This window comes from Microchirus variegatus (genome assembly GCF_963457635.1).
Source record: "Microchirus variegatus genome assembly, chromosome: 7".
Classification (NCBI taxonomy): Eukaryota; Metazoa; Chordata; class Actinopteri; order Pleuronectiformes; family Soleidae; genus Microchirus; species Microchirus variegatus.
This window is the reverse complement of record NC_139808.1, coordinates 1,815,234-1,832,679: the sequence shown is the minus strand read 5'-3', so window position 1 is coordinate 1,832,679 and position 17,446 is coordinate 1,815,234. Positions and strand designations below refer to the sequence as shown.

Sequence of the window (17,446 nt, the reverse complement as noted above, 5' to 3'; positions counted from 1 at the left end):
GTTAATTAATTAATTAATTAATTAATTGATTCATTAATTAATTAACAACACATTGTAAATAACTATTTAATTACTTACAGTATTAATTAATTATTTAATTATTTATTTAATCAATTATTTATTTTATTTATTAATTAATTAATTAATTAATTAATCAATCAATCAATCAATCAATTAATTAATATGACGCAAAAAAGAAGAATAAATCAAACGAGTACGTCTGACAATAAAATAATAACAGTATTACATTTTTAAAAAAAAATAGTTTTATGGCTTGTTTCGTCAAAAAGGATGATGTAAAAACTGTCACAGACACATTATATTATGGATTGACCCGATTGTGCATTTCTGTCATTAGCCTATAATAAAAAAAAAATACTCCAAATAATACAAAATTAACCACAACTAATTTGCACTGTACAGCAACGAGAAAGACCACGATCATTTGAAGGCACTTTAAAAACAGAAAGTCTTCCTTAACCTCACACACACACACACACACAAACACACAGGTTTGCACAGCTTCCATAAACAGTAAAGTCTAAACCCTAACTTTTACCAAACCACAATTCAAATCTCAGCCCTAATCTTAACCAGCTCCTCAGAAAAATCACATTCTGCCTCATTTAGGACCAGGTTTTTGGTCTCCATGAGGACGGCTGGTCCTCGCAAGGTCAATGTAGACGCTAGCAAAAGGTCCTAAAGTACACACACACACACACACACAGAGACTGATGGCACGTTTGTTTGCCCTTTTATAAGACATTTAGAAACTAAACTAAGTTTGATTATTGTTCATTTTTGTTCTAAAGTGAGACATTTTGGACAAACTAGCCTCAGGTCTGCAAAAAAAGACAAAAGACCTCCCCAAAAAAGTTCCTATAGGCACTAAAAAAATGCATTAGAGTGCGTTTAAAAGAGGCGTCACCTATTGATACGTAGCCCTTATAGAACAGCGACGACGCAGTCGTGTTGAGTTCGTCGCGTTCAGACAATGAACTCGAGGTGAGTTTTTATAGGCAATACATTTGACATAATGTGTGGCTACTAGATGGCACTGTTCCCTTAAACACAAGTGGATTATTCACAGCTTCGCTGTCACATTCGCACAAAAGTATATGCACACGCACACGGAGTAATTCTAAAAAAAAAACAAAAAAACACACACCGTCTCCTCGTCGTCTTCGAGCAGGAACCGTCGTTTCTGCCGTTGTTGGCGACGCGCTCACACACCCAGAGAACCTTATATCGATACAGCAATGAAAACAAACGGCTTTCTCAGGTTTCCTTTAGTGTCAGTCCCCCCCCCCCCCCCCGTTTGGATTCTAAGCAGCTGAAGAGACGAGGCAGTTTGGTCTCTTGTAAACCTTTCTGCCTCAGGAGGGAGCGGAAAAAACTGAAGGCACAGCTTCATTCTCTCTCTCTCAAAACAGTCCCACCATGTGATCGATCTGCTTCATGTAGACGCTCTTCAGCGGCAGAGTGTACCGTCGCTCCTCCGGGATCCTGTTACACTGCAGGACGAGCGACAAAGAAGTCAGAAACGAGTCAGACAACACAACACAACAAAGTGTTGTACAATGACTTTTCATTCTCACATTGCTGCTGTTGCTGAGCGGCGGCAACGGCGGCGGCGACGGCGGTTGTTGTGCGTTTGGCTCTCGTTCAGCCAGCGCCCCCTCCTCACACGGAATCATGTCGTCCCACTGTTTCTCCCTGAAGCGTTGGTCTATAGGCACGACGTGGCCCTCTGTAGTGAAGATGTACTTGTTGTCAGATTTGTGAAGCGGGTTGTCCTCGTCAAATAACTGCAATAAAAAAAACACACACACACAGAAAAATATGTTATTTATGTGACGGCAAATAAGAGGTTGGGCCTTTTCTGACTACACTTATTTAAATTTCTGTGTTTGAAGCTTATGTTGTTCTTTCTTGTTGTTGATGATATTCTGCCTCTTTGGTCTTCTTGGTCTGTGAAGCAATACTATCAGACCAGCAGCAGACAGGGCAGGTATGGGCACAAAGCTTTAATGCCATCAAACAGCCAAACTACCTGTTTTTTAGCAGTAAAATTCACTTCTTGCAGGCGCTTCTTTGTGTTTCCAGTCACACCCCGACCTGTTTGCAGGCTCAGCTCGTCTTACTAGCGCAATGTTGCCGTTGCCTCCGTCTGTCTTGATAGAAAATGAATTCACTTCCTGTGTGCGGCGCTATACTGAGAAACAGAGAGTCATGTGGAGATAATCACCACAATGGTTTGAATCTCATTGACGTTTGTTTTTACGAAAATGTATTATTCACCAATTTTCCAGTTTTGAAGGGACAATATGTCAATACTGCCACTAGGGGTCTCTCAAAAAAAAAAGCGGAATAACAAAAGACATGGTTGAGGTCGGGGGAATTGTGTGTATGTGTGAACATATATATATATATATATATACATATGTATGTATGTATGTATGTATATATATATATACATATATACATGCATACATACACACACATATATATGTGTGTATGTATGCATGTATGTATATATATATATATATATATATATATATGTATGTATGCATGTATATATATATACGTATATACACATATATATATATATACACACACATACATATGTATGTATATATATATATATATATATATATATATACACACATACATATGTATGTATACACACATACATATGTATGTATGTATATATATATATATATATATATATATATATATATATATATATATAATTAGGGGAAATTATATTAGAGATGGTAAAAAGCAAATGACGTCATTTAAACAACCAAAATGAAAGGTTCTGTTACTTTGTACTATGTATTTAAAGAATGCTGGAAACATATTTTAATTTTAATTTGTAAATACATATATCTTTCATCTGATTTGAGTTATTTTATTTCCAGTAATCGAGTTTAAAGATCTCTGTTTGACATATTTAATCTTATTTCCAAGAAAAGAGAACATACAATATCTTGTACTGCAATTATCACAATGCAACTTGACCTTATTTACTGTAATATTATGGTCTTATATCGTGTCTTCTCGCTGTACAACTTAAACAGATCTCATGCTGTAGCTGTAACTTACAAGGTAAAGGTATTTGCAGGTCTCGCTGAGGAAGAAGCTCTCCATGCGATCCTCTTTGGATTTGTCGACAACGTGGTGAAGAGTGGCGTAACCACACCTGTGCACAGAACACGGCTCAGCTCACAGCGTATAAACGACGTCGGCTCACACTGTAAAACGCCACAATATATATGAATAATACCTGACTTTGGCATTTTTCTCAAGGCTCTGCAGAATATCCATCCCGACGTGCAAATAGAACGGGTTTTTGGTCGCCTGTAGAGCATAAAGTTAAAATACGTGAGCGGTTAACAATCATCGTGTCTGTGTCTCAGCAGCAGCAGCAGCAGCAGCAGCAGCAGAAACATCAGCGGTGTTACCTGGTACAGCAGATAAGTCGACTCCACCAGCTCTGGTCTTAAGGGATAAAAGAGCACATCAGGAGCCTGCAGCTGCCAGTTGTATCTCTCTGGCAAAGCCCCAAAGCGTTTCCAGATGGCGTAGTAGAAGGCATGCAGGCAGATGGCATTATCTACATCACCACTCAGCACCTAGGGCACAGGACACAAGGCTTTCTTTTTTAGTTGTGACCCTTTTAATCTCCTACAAAGTGAAAGTGCACAATCTCACCTGCAGCCCGGGAAAGAAGGCCTGCAGCGAGTCGATCCACGTGTTCATGATTTCGCCGCTGAACATGTTCACGTTGACGTAGAGAGGAGGGTCGCCGTCTCCTTCGTTACAGGACTCTCTCCTGGTAAATAAACACAAGCAAACACAGTTTATATATGATGTCATATTATGATGAAAAGACACTCTCTCACTAACTCTCTGTTTCTTGTTTCTTGTTTCTTTAGGACGGCAGCTGCACAGTCACAGGTAAGCCAAATAATTTGGTTGTTTTCAATCATCTATTCAAATCGGTAGTTAAGTATTGCTTAAATAAAGTGACAATTTTACATCCAAATTAGCAAATAAGCGGCTAATAATAAAATAGCACCACCTTCACCATTAGTTATTGTGTCATTTTGTATTAAATGCCCTATTTCCCTATTACACTACTGTTCAAAGGTTTGGGGTCACTTAGAAATGGCCTTATTTTTGAAGGAAAAGCACTGTATTACATATAATAATATTACTTAAGATGTACATAGGTGTATAGAGGCCCATTTCCAGTGTTCTAATGGTACATTGTGTTTGCTAATGGCGTTAGAAGACTATTGGATGATTAGAAAACCCTTGTGCAATGATGTTAGCACAGCTGAAAACAGTTTTGCTGGTTCTAAAAATCATTATTTCTAATCTTGTCAATGTCTTGACTATATTTTCTATTTATTTTGCAGCCCAAACTTTTGAACGGTAGTGCATCTACCTATGGTTTAAATGCACACCGTTTCAATCTTATTATAATCTTTTTAGAACCGTCGCTGGATCGTGACTACACTCGTGTATAAATAACCACAGAGCACAATTGTGCTTATACTGTTGGCCGCCCCCTACCACACTCAAACTCAAACTTCCACACACTGCAGAGAGGGAAAACAGCCATTTTAACTTTGTCTAGCAAATTAACATCTACTTTGTCACTTTGTTCTTCAGTGCAGGAACTCACCCTCTCCGCATGTGGTTCTGGATGCTCTCGTAAGAGGCTTGAAACATCCTGTAGTCCTCTTTCTCACCGAAAAGGATGTACGACTTGAGCAAATACTCGTAGAACGAGTCCATACCAGCTCCGAGGCCGCTCTGCTTGCCAACCCACTGGCCTGTCTGGATGTTAACAACATTCCCTGGGGACAGAAATCAGTGTAATTTAACAGATGAACTCTAGGCACCGTATCTACAAGCTAGGTAGGAACAGAAACTCCGTTCTCTGCATTTATCTGAAGATATTTGCGGTCATTATATTATTTATGATGTGTCCCACTTCCACATAACACTTTGCAAAGAGTATATTTGTGTATTTGCCGCATAAATGCACCCATTTTAAGCTAAAGTCCGTTTGGTTTTACTTCATTGCAAGAAAAGAAGTGGATAGACTGCTATTCACGCACCTAACAGACCGGTTTTGTTGCTCCTCAGGTTCCACAGAGCTCTCACAGCTCGCCTGGCTACCCATTCAAACGTGGAATCCCCAATTAAGCGACTCAGAATCCCAAACTCCACCAGCAGGGAGCCGGCTCCTGCAGTACAAGTCTCGTTGACGCTGTCAGAGGGGACGCCAGTCTTCAAGTTTACCTGCGTTTGAGATAGAGACGGTTTTGTACGAAGTCACTAAAGACGATCATTACGAGCAGGTAAAACAAAAGCTTGCGCGTACACACTTGCAGGTTTACTTGTGTAATACACCCTGTAAACTTGTGGCCACAGCAGCATCACTCACTCACCCTGGGGTAAGGAATGCCCGTGCTGGTGTTCTCAAAGGCCGGCAGTAAGCGCACGGCCAGGTCGTGAGCCAAGTGGAGCAGCTCGTTGTCGTAGCCTTCAAAGCCCACCTCGCCAAACGGATGCTTTGGGTCGGTCAGCAGGATATGAGCGGAGATAAGGCTGCCCAAGATCCTTCACAGAGTGATGGCACACACAAACATGAACAACAACAATCATAAAAAATGTGCCGTTCAAAAGTTTGCGCTCACTTAGAAATGTCCTTATTTTTTTAAGGAAAAACACTATTTTTTCAATGAATATAACATTAAATGAATCAGAAATACACTCTATACATTGTTAATGTGGTAAACGACGATTCTAGCTAGTTTTTTAATGGAATATGTACATAGGTGTATAGAGGCCCATTTACAGTGCTCTAATGGTACATTGTGTTTGCTAATGGCGACTAAAGGCTATTATATAGGGAAAACCCTTGTGAAATTATCTTAGCACAGCTGTCAACAGGTTTGCTGGTTCTAAAAATCATTATTTCTCATCTTGTCAATGTCTTGACTATATTTTCTATTCATTTTGCAACTCTTTTGATGAATAAAAGTGTGACTTTTAATGGAAAACACACAAAAAATGTATAGGTGACCCCAAACTTTTGAACGGTAGTGTATAGCATATTCATTTAATCATGCATTCACAGTTTAACGATCAGGCATAATGCATTGTTGCTTTTCTTACTTTATTTTAAACACGTGCATCTGAAACGACTTTATTCACATGTAAAGTATTGTAGGAATGGGGATGCAGTCATCTGTCCTTTTAAAATGGACATATTTAGTTATGGATCGAGTCAAAACATTTGTTGTGGAAAAACAAGACCACGTTGACACACTTTAAACGTGATTTTTAGTTCGATCAACTTCTGGATCGACACTTCTTTGACACAGAGAATAACAGCGGCGACATTCGTACCGGATGTTGGCCTCGAAAACCTGCACCGTCGAGTCCTTGTCAAAAGATACGGTATCTATAACCAGCTTGACGGCTCTCTGGAACTCGGTCACGTTGCCGAGCACCTGGAGGGAAAGGCCACATTTTGTATACATAAGTCACACAAAGTAGAACAGTCAGTCACGGTGACAAAGAAGAAGAAAGCAAACTGTTAACGCAAAGTATTCTTCCTGAAATAATAGCCATCATCGTTCATACCGACATGTTATTATTGTTTTTGTTTCACTTGGACGTGAGACATTACACACCTCAATTTGTCACACACCCAGACTCACACCTACACACATGTTTAAAAAGATTTGCTCCACTTAATTTGCTCATTGTCAAAATGTCAGAGGAAGCCTTCGCCACTGTTCCACTGAATGTAAAGCACTTTAAGCTCCTTATGACACTTTTTGTAATGTTAATCTTCCAGAAACAAATGGTATTTTAGTGCTTCAAATATGCACTTTTCAATGTTCTTTTCAAGCCACAATGAAGAACAAGTCAGACGTAGAAGTGTAAGCTTACGCTTACCAACAGGGTGTCTAAGGTGTCGATCAGTGTCAGAGAGTAGTTCCCCAAGACATCGTTTATGTTGATGTTGGACCTGAAATAAAAACAGTGATCAAAACAGGAGCAGTTGTGTCATCAGAAAATAATCACCAGACCACAGAAAAACGCTTACTATAGTAGTATCTCGCACTAGTATCGGCAGGATATACTGTACATACGTCTGACTGTAGGGCAGACCAAACTAGTTTTTGGATGATATTACCTTGGGCTATAATATTTCCATAATATTCCATATAATGGAAATGTGTTCGTCAGTGTCGGGTACTAGGTTTCAGTTAAACACAGAGACAGCAGTACTGTTACACTACTTACTGGCTTATTTGATTGCAAAATAGATGCAAACAAGCGCAAAGGGGACAGTAATAAGATAACCCAAGTGCACAGCAGCTTTGAATGACGCACGTATACAAGTGGCAGCCGGTCACCCATGACGATCTGAACTCCGGTTTTGAAGCCGCACGATTTGCACATTGGCAGAAGTTCACAGGTGTCACCTGCAAACCACACTGGTGCTGCCTAGACAACCTTGCACCGTGCTTTATTATTGTCAAATTTCCTCTAAACAGGAACATACTTGTTGTATGTAAATCGAGTGGGAAGAAGACTTCCATTCAAACCAAGTCCTTTCTCCAACCAACAGAGTTTGAGGAAACCAAAACAAACTCTGTCCATTTTTTTGGTATCACAGTCTATGCTCGTGTACGGTCGTCCACATTATCCTGCGTTTTGATGTTTATTCTGCTTGGAAAACTCCGACTAACTACTTCAAATTACAGTTTAATTGTGTCGTTAGTCTCCTAAATATAATCCTTGTTTTACATCACATGTTTCACCATCACATGTGGTTAAAAACACATCTCTGGAACCTGAGCAAACAACTGCAGAGGTGATAATTAACAGCTGTTGACACCAGCATGAATGCTCATGTGACATATGTGAGTATGGAGGCAGATTACTTCTATTTGTCTGAAAACACACTTTTCCACACTAGAGCTGCATTTAACGATTATTTTCGTTGTCGATTATTTTCTCGGTGAAACGTTTGGTCATAAAATGTAATAAAATGTAAAAAAAAAAACATTGATCGGTGTTTGTCAAAGCTGGAAATGACAATGTCCTCGAAAGTCTTGCTTTGTTCACAAACCCTAATGATTTCTTTGTTTATGTGGAGCAAAGAAACCAAGAAAATATTAATTTTTAAGAAGCTAAAACAATCAGAAATCTTGTTTTTATCATGAAAAAAACTTCAAAATAGTTCGCGATTAATTTAGTAAAAGATGAATAATCGATTAATCGTTTCAGCTCTAGTATGGACCTAGACTGTATTGTTTCTCTATGTATTGCGATATCGGTATCAGACAAAGTATCGAACCATATCGTGTATAAATATCGTCCCTTAATCGCCATCGTACTCACGGATTGAGCACGTCCGGCCCCCGTCCTTCACAGTCAATGGGGTTCAGCTCGTCCTCGGGAAAGGCGTATTTCATGTAATTGTCGTATCCGAAGTAGAACATTTCCTTGGCCATGGCTCTCATTTTGGTCTTCAGCGTGTCGGGGAAGGAGCTGTAGCGCCGCGCGTACTCGTCCTTGTTGCCGTCGAAGAAGCTCAGGTAGGACCGCTTGGGTGAGTCCCCGTCGTCCGCCTCCTCCGCCTCCTCCGCCGCCGCCGCCGCCACCTGTGCCCATGTACTCGCCGCCTCGTCATAGCCGTGTCCGCGTATGCGCTGCGACCACGAGTTGCTCCGCTGGTCGGTTCCCTTCCCGTCCCGGAACAGCAGGTCCAACTTGCCCAGGTTGAACCCGAGCGGGAAGTTGAAGCCGCAGCTCACGTTAGGTCCCAGTCCGAAAGCGAGCCACAGCACACAGCTGAGGGAGAGTCTCAGCACGACCAGACCGACCACTATTGACCTCCATTGCATCTTTGCCCTGGCTCGGTCTTACAGAGCATAGTTTAAGTTCGCACAGCAGCGAGGGCATGGGCGAATGGGAACTGCCGTCAGCTGCTACGGGCGAAATCAGTTTCACAGGTTTAGAACACAAACCACTGCTGGTGGTGGTTCGAGTTCCGACTGACTGACTGACTGACTGACTACGGTGGCTTTCACACGCTTCCTGTCAACAAACTAGCCCCGCCCACGTTCTGCGTCGTCATTCAAAAAGCGAGGCCGCTGATTGGCTGCGGGCACGTCCGTCACCGAGGGTGCGTCTCGTGGCATCCGTGACGTGTCTTCGTTCAACTTGTGCGCCAATAGAAAACAGACACAACCGCTTTCTTTCAAAAAAACATGATCTTTGTATGATTTTGTGACACTGGGACTATTTTACATTTATTCTGGGAAATTCGTCGTGTTAAATTCTTCTGGATTGACGTGAAGTTTTGCGTGGTATTGTGATTAATTTGTCGAAATTTGACATTTCTTAGGTCTATTAGGTCACATGTTTGTATTTATTATTTTTTGTATTATTTATTTATTTATGATGTACAGCACTGTTGTTGTTTTAAAGTGCTTTACACATAAAGTTGGATTGGATGGAAATTAATTATTAATTTTTTTTTTGAAATTAATTATTTAAAAAAAATACATTAATTAAACGTGCCATATGTAAGAATGTGGACAAAAACAGTCACTACATTCAAATTCAAAATAGCGAGGTCTTTTAGGTTTCGTTTTCTGACTTAACTGGCAACCCGTGGTTGCTCGGCAGCTGAGACTCTACCGACTGCAATGATTGGTAGACGGCGGTAGGTGGCGCCACATGCCAAAACATGATTTCAAAACATAAACATAATTTGCAGTCTGCAAAATATTTTTTTTAATGCAAATATTTTGTCTGTACTGTTGTTGTTGGTGAGTTCAGTTTGTTATATGAACATTATTCCTGAGTCTCTGTGACATATTAGGAGGATTTTACGGCCAGTTGATTTAGATTTATTACATAATGCAACTTTAATTTGTTAAGGATGTAAACAAATGCTATGATTTCCTCTTGAATTCCATCTTATTTCATACGAAAGCGACATGTTTTGATGTGGTTTTGTGGTTAGTCGTGTTAAGTGGTGTGAAAGGGGGAATTAAAAAAAAAAAAAAAAATCCATCACCCACCAGTATGAAAGACATTACGCTTTATTGTGAAAGTGACACAGAAACCCCCAGCTTGACTGTGTTTCCTGTTTGTTTATTCGTCACCTGTTTTCTTGACAGCGGTAAAGCTGAATCGAGAAACTGATGACTCGAACGTGGAGGTCGCGCAGATGTTTACGATGAGAAATGTTGCTTCCGTTATTCAAATTGTGGCTTTATTGGTCAGTTATTATTTAAGGTTGGATAAACCAATCCCAAAAGACTGTAATATTTCTATTCACCTTTCTCCTACAATTGTTCTATTCATTTCAATTCTTATTACCTTTTGTTGTAAACCTTTGTGCTGCTGTGTCCATTTTAAATTTCCCATATGGGTAATTTGGTCCAATTTGTGAAAAGGGCTGCAAAGAATGTGGATTAAAATCCATTAATTTTACAAAACTATGACTTAATATTAATATTATTTGACATTTGTGTGTTTCTAGTAACCAGGGTTGGAGGGATGGTATAGTCAAGCGCTGGATTTAACTATACCATTAAACATTTCTAAAAAGATGTATTATCGTACGTAAAATATAGTACTTTTTAAGGTTTAAAGTAACTACTTCTCTGAAGGTTTTAACAGGATTCAGCTGTTACGTATCAGCACATAAAACTAAACATATACATTAATTTCTTTTGTCAGCCATTTTCCACATATATCACTCTAGATTACTAGATACTAGATAAATGTTTCCTTTTAACCTGTAATCCCAAACATGAGCAGCGGCGTGTGAGATACCCAGAATGATTGTATTCAAAAAGTGAAGACCAAACAGGACGATGTAATAAATTAAAAAGCATGCCTTTTTATTTCTTGAATGTATTGAAGTGGTGTATTTTCACTCTTTTTTTCCCATTGGGCACACCTCGCATATGCCGCAGAGGTGAAAGAGAGAGAGAGAGAGAGAGACACTGCTTACTGCTGCACAAGGCACTTTAAATTCTGCCACTCCGTCAGCATCGAGGCGGCACGAAGGACGTCGTTGCACTGAGGCTACTTACAAACAGAGGCCAGCATGAACCACACAACTCCATACAGCGTTTACTTTTAGTACATTCAGTCTTTTTTTTTTTTTTTTTTTGTTAAATAGAGTCATATATTCACACGCGCACAATCTCACATCAGTAAAAATCATATTTCGCTTGGTATTTGCACAGACCTGCTCAAACTGGAAATGACAGAGGCGACCGTTGGAAGAAGAAAACGAGATCTAGCTTTTTTTCTTTTTTTTTTAAAGAAAATCCACATCAGCCACCTCCTGACATGATAATCCCACCGTGTGATGAACACTCCTCAGATTGTGAGGCCCAAGATTAGTGTTATCAACCTCTGGGTATGATTAAGAGAGTAATGCCTGAGAAATTAGGTTCCAACTCCTAGTTAAATGACAGCGTCACCTTTTAAGTACAATCCCAATTATAATGCTCAAATTTGGTACCAGGTTTACATTTTAAGTAGTGCATCATCAGGGTTCCGAGAGGGGGGAAAAGAACCATCATGGTGTGTGTGTGTGTGATAGTGAGAAAAGAATATTGTATGACACAAAGCAGAACAGTGCAGCGCGTGACCTGTGACCCGAAGACACGACTGTACATCAGAGCGACGAAGGGTGTGGCATGACGGTAACGTGGGCCAACGCAGTCTGGAATTTTCAGCTCCTCCGGGATTTCGAGTGCTGGATGAGCCACTGAAGCGTGATGTCTGAAATCAGACGTTTAAGCGTCACTTCCGTACATGCAGGCAAAATTGGCTGCAAACTTAGCTACACAAAACCTGGTTAAACTGCCGTTTTAATCGTAATTTAACAATGTTAACAACGAGAATTGAAGTCTGCTCAGTAACCAACTGCATTACTGATGCACTAATCAATTCAATATCATGTGTCTTATGTGTGACTTAACTTTAACTTACCAATATTGTCTTTCTCTTTGCAGGAAATGGAATAGCAGCATATCTCTCTGTCCTGAATAGCGGCCAGATTCCTACACAGAAGAGGGAAAAAAGACGTGCAAGCGAATACAAACGGTGAGTAAGTAACGCATCCACATCAAACATCACCGTCTTTCATCCGAGGATTCCCAGGCACATGACTCTCTGAACGTGTTTCTAACTCGCCAGCAGATGGCGCCAGATCCTTACAGTAACCTATGACGACAGGTTGTTTTTTGCAGAAAATGAACAGGAAATGGTTTTGAGGAAATGTTTGTGTCGACAGCGTGAAGATATTTACTGATGTGGAATTTAAAAAAAATAGCAGATGTGGGTTGATTGTATAGAAACACAATACTTCAACCAAACCAACCAAAAAGATTCCAAGCGAGGAAAAATTAACAATTTCCATAAAAGTAAGAATCTAGAGTACATTAAAAAATGTCTACTCAGTTGTAATCAAATGAAATAGGTCAAGGATAATGCACTGTAGTTTGATACTTACATCTTCTCAATGAGCTGCTTTTCATCTAGAGCACTGGGAAGGTCCCTTTTGTTGCCGAGTACCAAGACCTGAGAACAGATTACACCTGAAATCTGCAACTGCAGCTGGAAATGAGCGGCAGAGCCCACGCATTGCTTTGCAGAAATTGTCGAAAAGTTTCAAGTCGCTTCAGGGAAAGACTTACGGGAATTCCTTGCAATTGAGGTTTGTCTAATAAATTATGAAGCTCGTTTCTCGATGCCTCCACCTTTTCTCGATCTGCTGCGTCCACCATGTACCTGAGAATCAAACGGAGAGGTTTGCATGTAGTTGCAGGTTGTGCAGTGCAACACTCCTGTCATTTAAACCATACCTTACTCATCTTAACCTGGATACTTACACAATCGCGTTAACTCCCCGACAGTATCGCTCCCACATGCTCCTGAACCTGGGCTGCCCTCCAATATCCCAAATCTGCACAATTATTAAAAAGGCAAAACATCATCATAATGTGGCTTATAAAAGTGACAATAATAAGTAGAATTACTGGTAACACTTAACTAGGTGCTTACTAACATGCATAAAAGTAGCATACTAGCCCTTTATTAGTAAATATGAATCACGCATTAACACCTTTATGTAGGAAAAATCTTAATTCATGTCATTATAGAGGTAGAATAAGCTTATGTAGAATAAGGTGTTAATACGTGCTTAATGATTACTAAATAAAGGGCTAGTACGCAACTTATATACGTTAGTAAGCACCGAGTTGATGGTGAATGTGTGTTCTCTAATCTAAAGTGCTACCAAATTACACATCTTTATGTGTAATATAATGAATGTTTTGACAACAGTATTAAATAAAATTCAAAGTAAACCTTGATGGTGACATTTCCTTTGGAGACCTTCCTCATGTTAAAGCCGACTGTAGGGATCATGTCTTCACTGAAATGCCCAGACTGGAAAGAAAAGAAGAGTTAATGGTTATTATACTTTACTATTATGTGACTTTTGAAATATGCACATGACCACAATAAATGAACTAAGTGTATTAGATTAAATCAAATTATTTTTCAAAAAGCCAGTAATTTCAATTTCAGCCAATAAAATAAAACATGTTCATGACTGACGCAGTGGTGTTTAGGAATATCAGCTTTCAGTGTGTGTTTAAACTTGTGCAGAGGCAGGAAATGTGATTTGTACAAAGCATTCCCTCTGCTCGCCCCCTGCTTTGTAAAGTGCAGAACAAGGGCCGTCTGCTGCTGCTGCTGCTGCGCACACATTTTACATCACATGACTTGCAAGAGTCACCTGATGAAGCTAAGTGAAAATGAGTGCAGCAGTCTTATGACTGAGAAAAAGGAGGAACCACCCCCCCAACATAACTGTGCAATAAATATATATATATATATATATATATATAAATCTGTGTTGCTGGCTGACAAAACATTTATCCCAGATCTTCAATGTGAAGGAATAAAAACTGTTCCAACCCTGTGTACATCCGGTGTTTCCAACACCAAACTCCACACGCACCTGACTTTTAAATCAGTCACTGGGGATTCAGTCATTCTCTTAAACATAGTAATTACGTCATGGCTATAAATCAAAGAGTAAATTAGCACTTATTATCAATTAATATGCAGATTGAGTGTCTTAAATAATGATTTAAAAACATTTTAAATTGTGTAGCACTAAGACGTCTATAAGTAACCAGCAGTCAGAACTGTAGAGATATTTGGTTTAGTGCATTATAAAATAGACATAAAATCAACAAAAAAAGTGGCTGTACGTGTTATTTTAACACTAGATTGGTCTGTTATTTGATAAAAAAAAAGTATTTTTTTTTAGTGGGGTATATGCTTCTTAATATTTCTTCCTACAACATGGTTGTAGTTCCATGTAGAATTTTGTAACGCTCGTGGGCCGACGATCATCTCACTGTCAGTGCGCCAAAGCATGTGCACCGAGTAAAACGTCAAGTAATAGACCGACGTGACTTATTTTCACCTGAAACAAATCAAAACGCAGAGAAACTGAATCTAACAACCAGTGAAGTTCAGTTTGACTGGGCAAAGGTGGAGCTGATGTTGTCAAAACACCGCAGACTGTTGACGAGCAAAGGAAGTCTTCAAGTTTCCCAATATTATGCTGCGTTAACCTCCACTTGCTGCTGCTGCTGCTGCTGTGTAGGTGATTGGCCAATGGAAATTGCTCCATCCCTGTAAAGTTGCCCAAGAGAGAAAGCGAGGGAGATGCTCTCAGAGCACCAACCTCCCTGTGCTTCTTTATCACACGTTAAGCATCTTAAATCAGACACAGTCATGTGTAATTCTACCTGGCTATAAGTGCTGAAGCATAACATAGACAATGTGTTTGTATTAGTATCCTGTTTGACTACACACCCAGACACGTGTGATGTCATTGAGTGTGACCTCCCTGGTGTTTCACCTTTGAAAATAATAATAATCTAAGCCACAGCAAAGCGAATGTATACCTTTTTTAAAAAAAAAAAAAAAACATTTTTGTGCCCTCTGTGTGATGTTCTCTGATATAAACACCGAGCTTTCCCATGTCCACTATAGTCCTTATGTCCTCACTTCTGAGGCTATGGGTAAAGTTAGGATTAAGACCTGAATTAGGGGTTAGGTAACGGTTGGGCATTAACTGGTTAGAATTCGGATTAAGTGATTGTGGTTAAGGTTGGGGGTCAGGTTTTTGTTTAGACTGTGCAAATTACAGGCTAGCGTCCTCGCTAACACTGCTGCGTGTGTGATGCTAAACATTCATAACACAGTCACCAACTAGCCGCGGGACAAGTTAGCCCAGGTGACTCAATGTTGACACGGGCTTAGCCTCAGGTGTGCTACTGTGGATGTTACGGCCACTACAGAGCAACACTGCGCTGTCTGCGGGGCCGACAAGCGGACACTTTAAGTCAGCAAAGACCCCAAATTGGCTGCTAGTGTCCACATTATTAGCGTTAATGGCATTAGCACTACGCTAGCACGGTGGCTAGCGCCAGGCAGCGGCTTAAGAAGACTTACGGCGATCACGTTTACAAATGTTGTTTTCCCCGAGTACTGGAGGCCGACCAGCGTCAGCTCCATCTCCTCCTTCCAAAACAGAGACTTGAACCAGTCCAGCAACCGGTTCATGAGAGCCAGCATCGCGACGTCGGTGTGTTTTTCTACGGTCGTATCCGCGTACTCTCCCTGTCAGATGTGGCGTTTTCCAGCGAGGAAGGGAAGTGGGACGCTGTCATATGATCAGTCCGTCAGTCCGTGTGTGCTCGACAGCGACCCCGGCAGGCACTTTGAGGTACTGGCGCCACCTGGTAAAGCCTTTGATGGCTATGTATTTACATCAGGGGTCTCAAACTGGCGGCCCGATTGGGGGGCCCACATGCGGCCCCCCAATCGATTACATGCGTCCCCCCCACTTAATATCATGTTATGATGAAAAACTTGGCCCAAGTCTTTTAAACACAGTGTGTCGCTGTGTTTAGACTGTACAACAAGTACTGCTCTAAGTAGACCACACACACACACACACACACACACACACACACACACACACACACACATTATTGTACTTGCTGCATACTGAGGACCAGCATTTCCACTTTATAAATCAACACAATTACAAATATATACTTCATGAATGACATCTACAAAGAACTACTGGTTGCAGTACCATTAAATGTCTGCAGGTGGAGCCCCAGAGCAGACAGGGCTGGAAAAAATAAAAATAAAAAAATTGACAAAAACATCATACTATACTATGTCGACCAACATTTAAAAAAAAAATTGACCAAAAATGTTTGGTCCAAAATTTGACAAAACCATCATACTATAGTATGTCGTTCAAAATGTGGAAAAAAAAAATTGACCCAAAATTTGAGTATAGCATGTTATAGCAACCTAAGAAAGTGATTTCAATGAAAACAAAGTGAGGACCGGCCAAAATGTCCTCACTTTGTAAAAATGACCTCACTTTGTTGGTTAAAAACCCTCATTGGTCCTCAGTATGCCGCAAGTACAAGAACACACACACACACACACACACACACACACACACACACACACACACACACACACACTCCACTCTCCATGTGCAATATACTGTTCATTTTTCTTAGCTGTAATATACTGTATATATTTTTTTCATAATGTACATTTTTTTTAAGTGCAATATATTTATCATTTTTCATACTGTACATACTATACATTTTTTTATACTGTAGTTTTCTCATCAGTGCAATATCCATATCCTTATTTAATATCCTTATTTAATAGCTCAACCTTGTTTCCTTACACTATAAATACCATGTGCATACTGTGTATATTCTGCAGACCGGTTATAATGTACATTCTACATTCTATTTTTAAACCTATTTTTATAGTCAGTGTTAATATCTTTATATATTGTACTTTATATATTCTATCTCTTTTTGGTAATGCATGTTTATTATTTATTATCCTTATCTTTATTGTCTTGCTGCTATAACACTGGAAATTTCCCCACTGCTGGACGAATAAAGGACTATCTTATCTTATCTGAGGCACAGCTGCCAGCGAGGTGTTAGAATATAATATATGTTTGCTACCAATGTTTTTTTATAACAGTAATAATAAGACATTTGGTCATTATTATCCCATTATTATATGTATTATATACAACATTCAATTACATATATAAATACACTTGTTAGGGCCTGAGCCACGAATGGCAGTAATACTATTATTTATGTAATTTCAAATAAATCTCTGTGTTTGATATTATACATGAATTTTGCATCATAACTAGTATTATTAAGTATACGTGTGATATTATGAACAGTCTTTTCCGCCTTTTTGTTCTCTAGGCGGGCCCCCT

At 39.7% G+C, this 17,446-nt stretch overlaps 2 protein-coding genes across 2 annotated transcripts; both read right to left on the bottom strand.

The window, feature by feature from the left end:
* Positions 1 to 1,424: 1,424 nt before the first annotated feature.
* On the bottom strand, positions 1,425 to 8,948 carry edem1 (ER degradation enhancer, mannosidase alpha-like 1; the record flags this gene model as incomplete). Its single annotated transcript, XM_083892767.1, has 12 exons — positions 1,425 to 1,514; positions 1,599 to 1,808; positions 3,109 to 3,205; positions 3,290 to 3,363; positions 3,468 to 3,638; positions 3,718 to 3,838; positions 4,697 to 4,871; positions 5,136 to 5,319; positions 5,469 to 5,640; positions 6,433 to 6,536; positions 6,988 to 7,060; positions 8,443 to 8,948. The coding sequence occupies 12 exons, from the start codon at positions 8,946 to 8,948 to the stop codon at positions 1,425 to 1,427; spliced, it is 1,977 nt and encodes a 658-aa protein (XP_083748893.1).
* Positions 8,949 to 10,910: 1,962 nt separating this feature from the next.
* arl8ba (ADP-ribosylation factor-like 8Ba) lies at positions 10,911 to 15,802 on the bottom strand. Its single transcript, XM_083892755.1, has 7 exons — positions 15,616 to 15,802; positions 13,447 to 13,527; positions 12,969 to 13,042; positions 12,774 to 12,867; positions 12,590 to 12,657; positions 12,067 to 12,137; positions 10,911 to 11,856 (listed from the first exon to the last, which is right to left on the bottom strand). Exons 1-7 carry the CDS (start codon positions 15,736 to 15,738, stop codon positions 11,807 to 11,809), a joined length of 561 nt encoding a protein of 186 aa, XP_083748881.1. The 5' UTR covers positions 15,739 to 15,802; the 3' UTR covers positions 10,911 to 11,806.
* Between the last annotated feature and the right edge of the window lie 1,644 nt (positions 15,803 to 17,446).

Coding starts and splice junctions, on each gene's coding strand:
- arl8ba (XM_083892755.1), bottom strand. CDS start 15,738: ATGCTGGCTCTCATGAACCGGTTGCTGGACTGGTTCAAGTCTCTGTTT. Junction 12,658..12,773: donor CTCAATTGCAAGGAATTCCC/GTAAGTCTTTCC, acceptor ATCTGTTCTCAG/GTCTTGGTACTCGGCAACAA. Junction 12,138..12,589: donor AAGCAGCTCATTGAGAAGAT/GTAAGTATCAAA, acceptor TCTTCTGTGTAG/GAATCTGGCCGCTATTCAGG.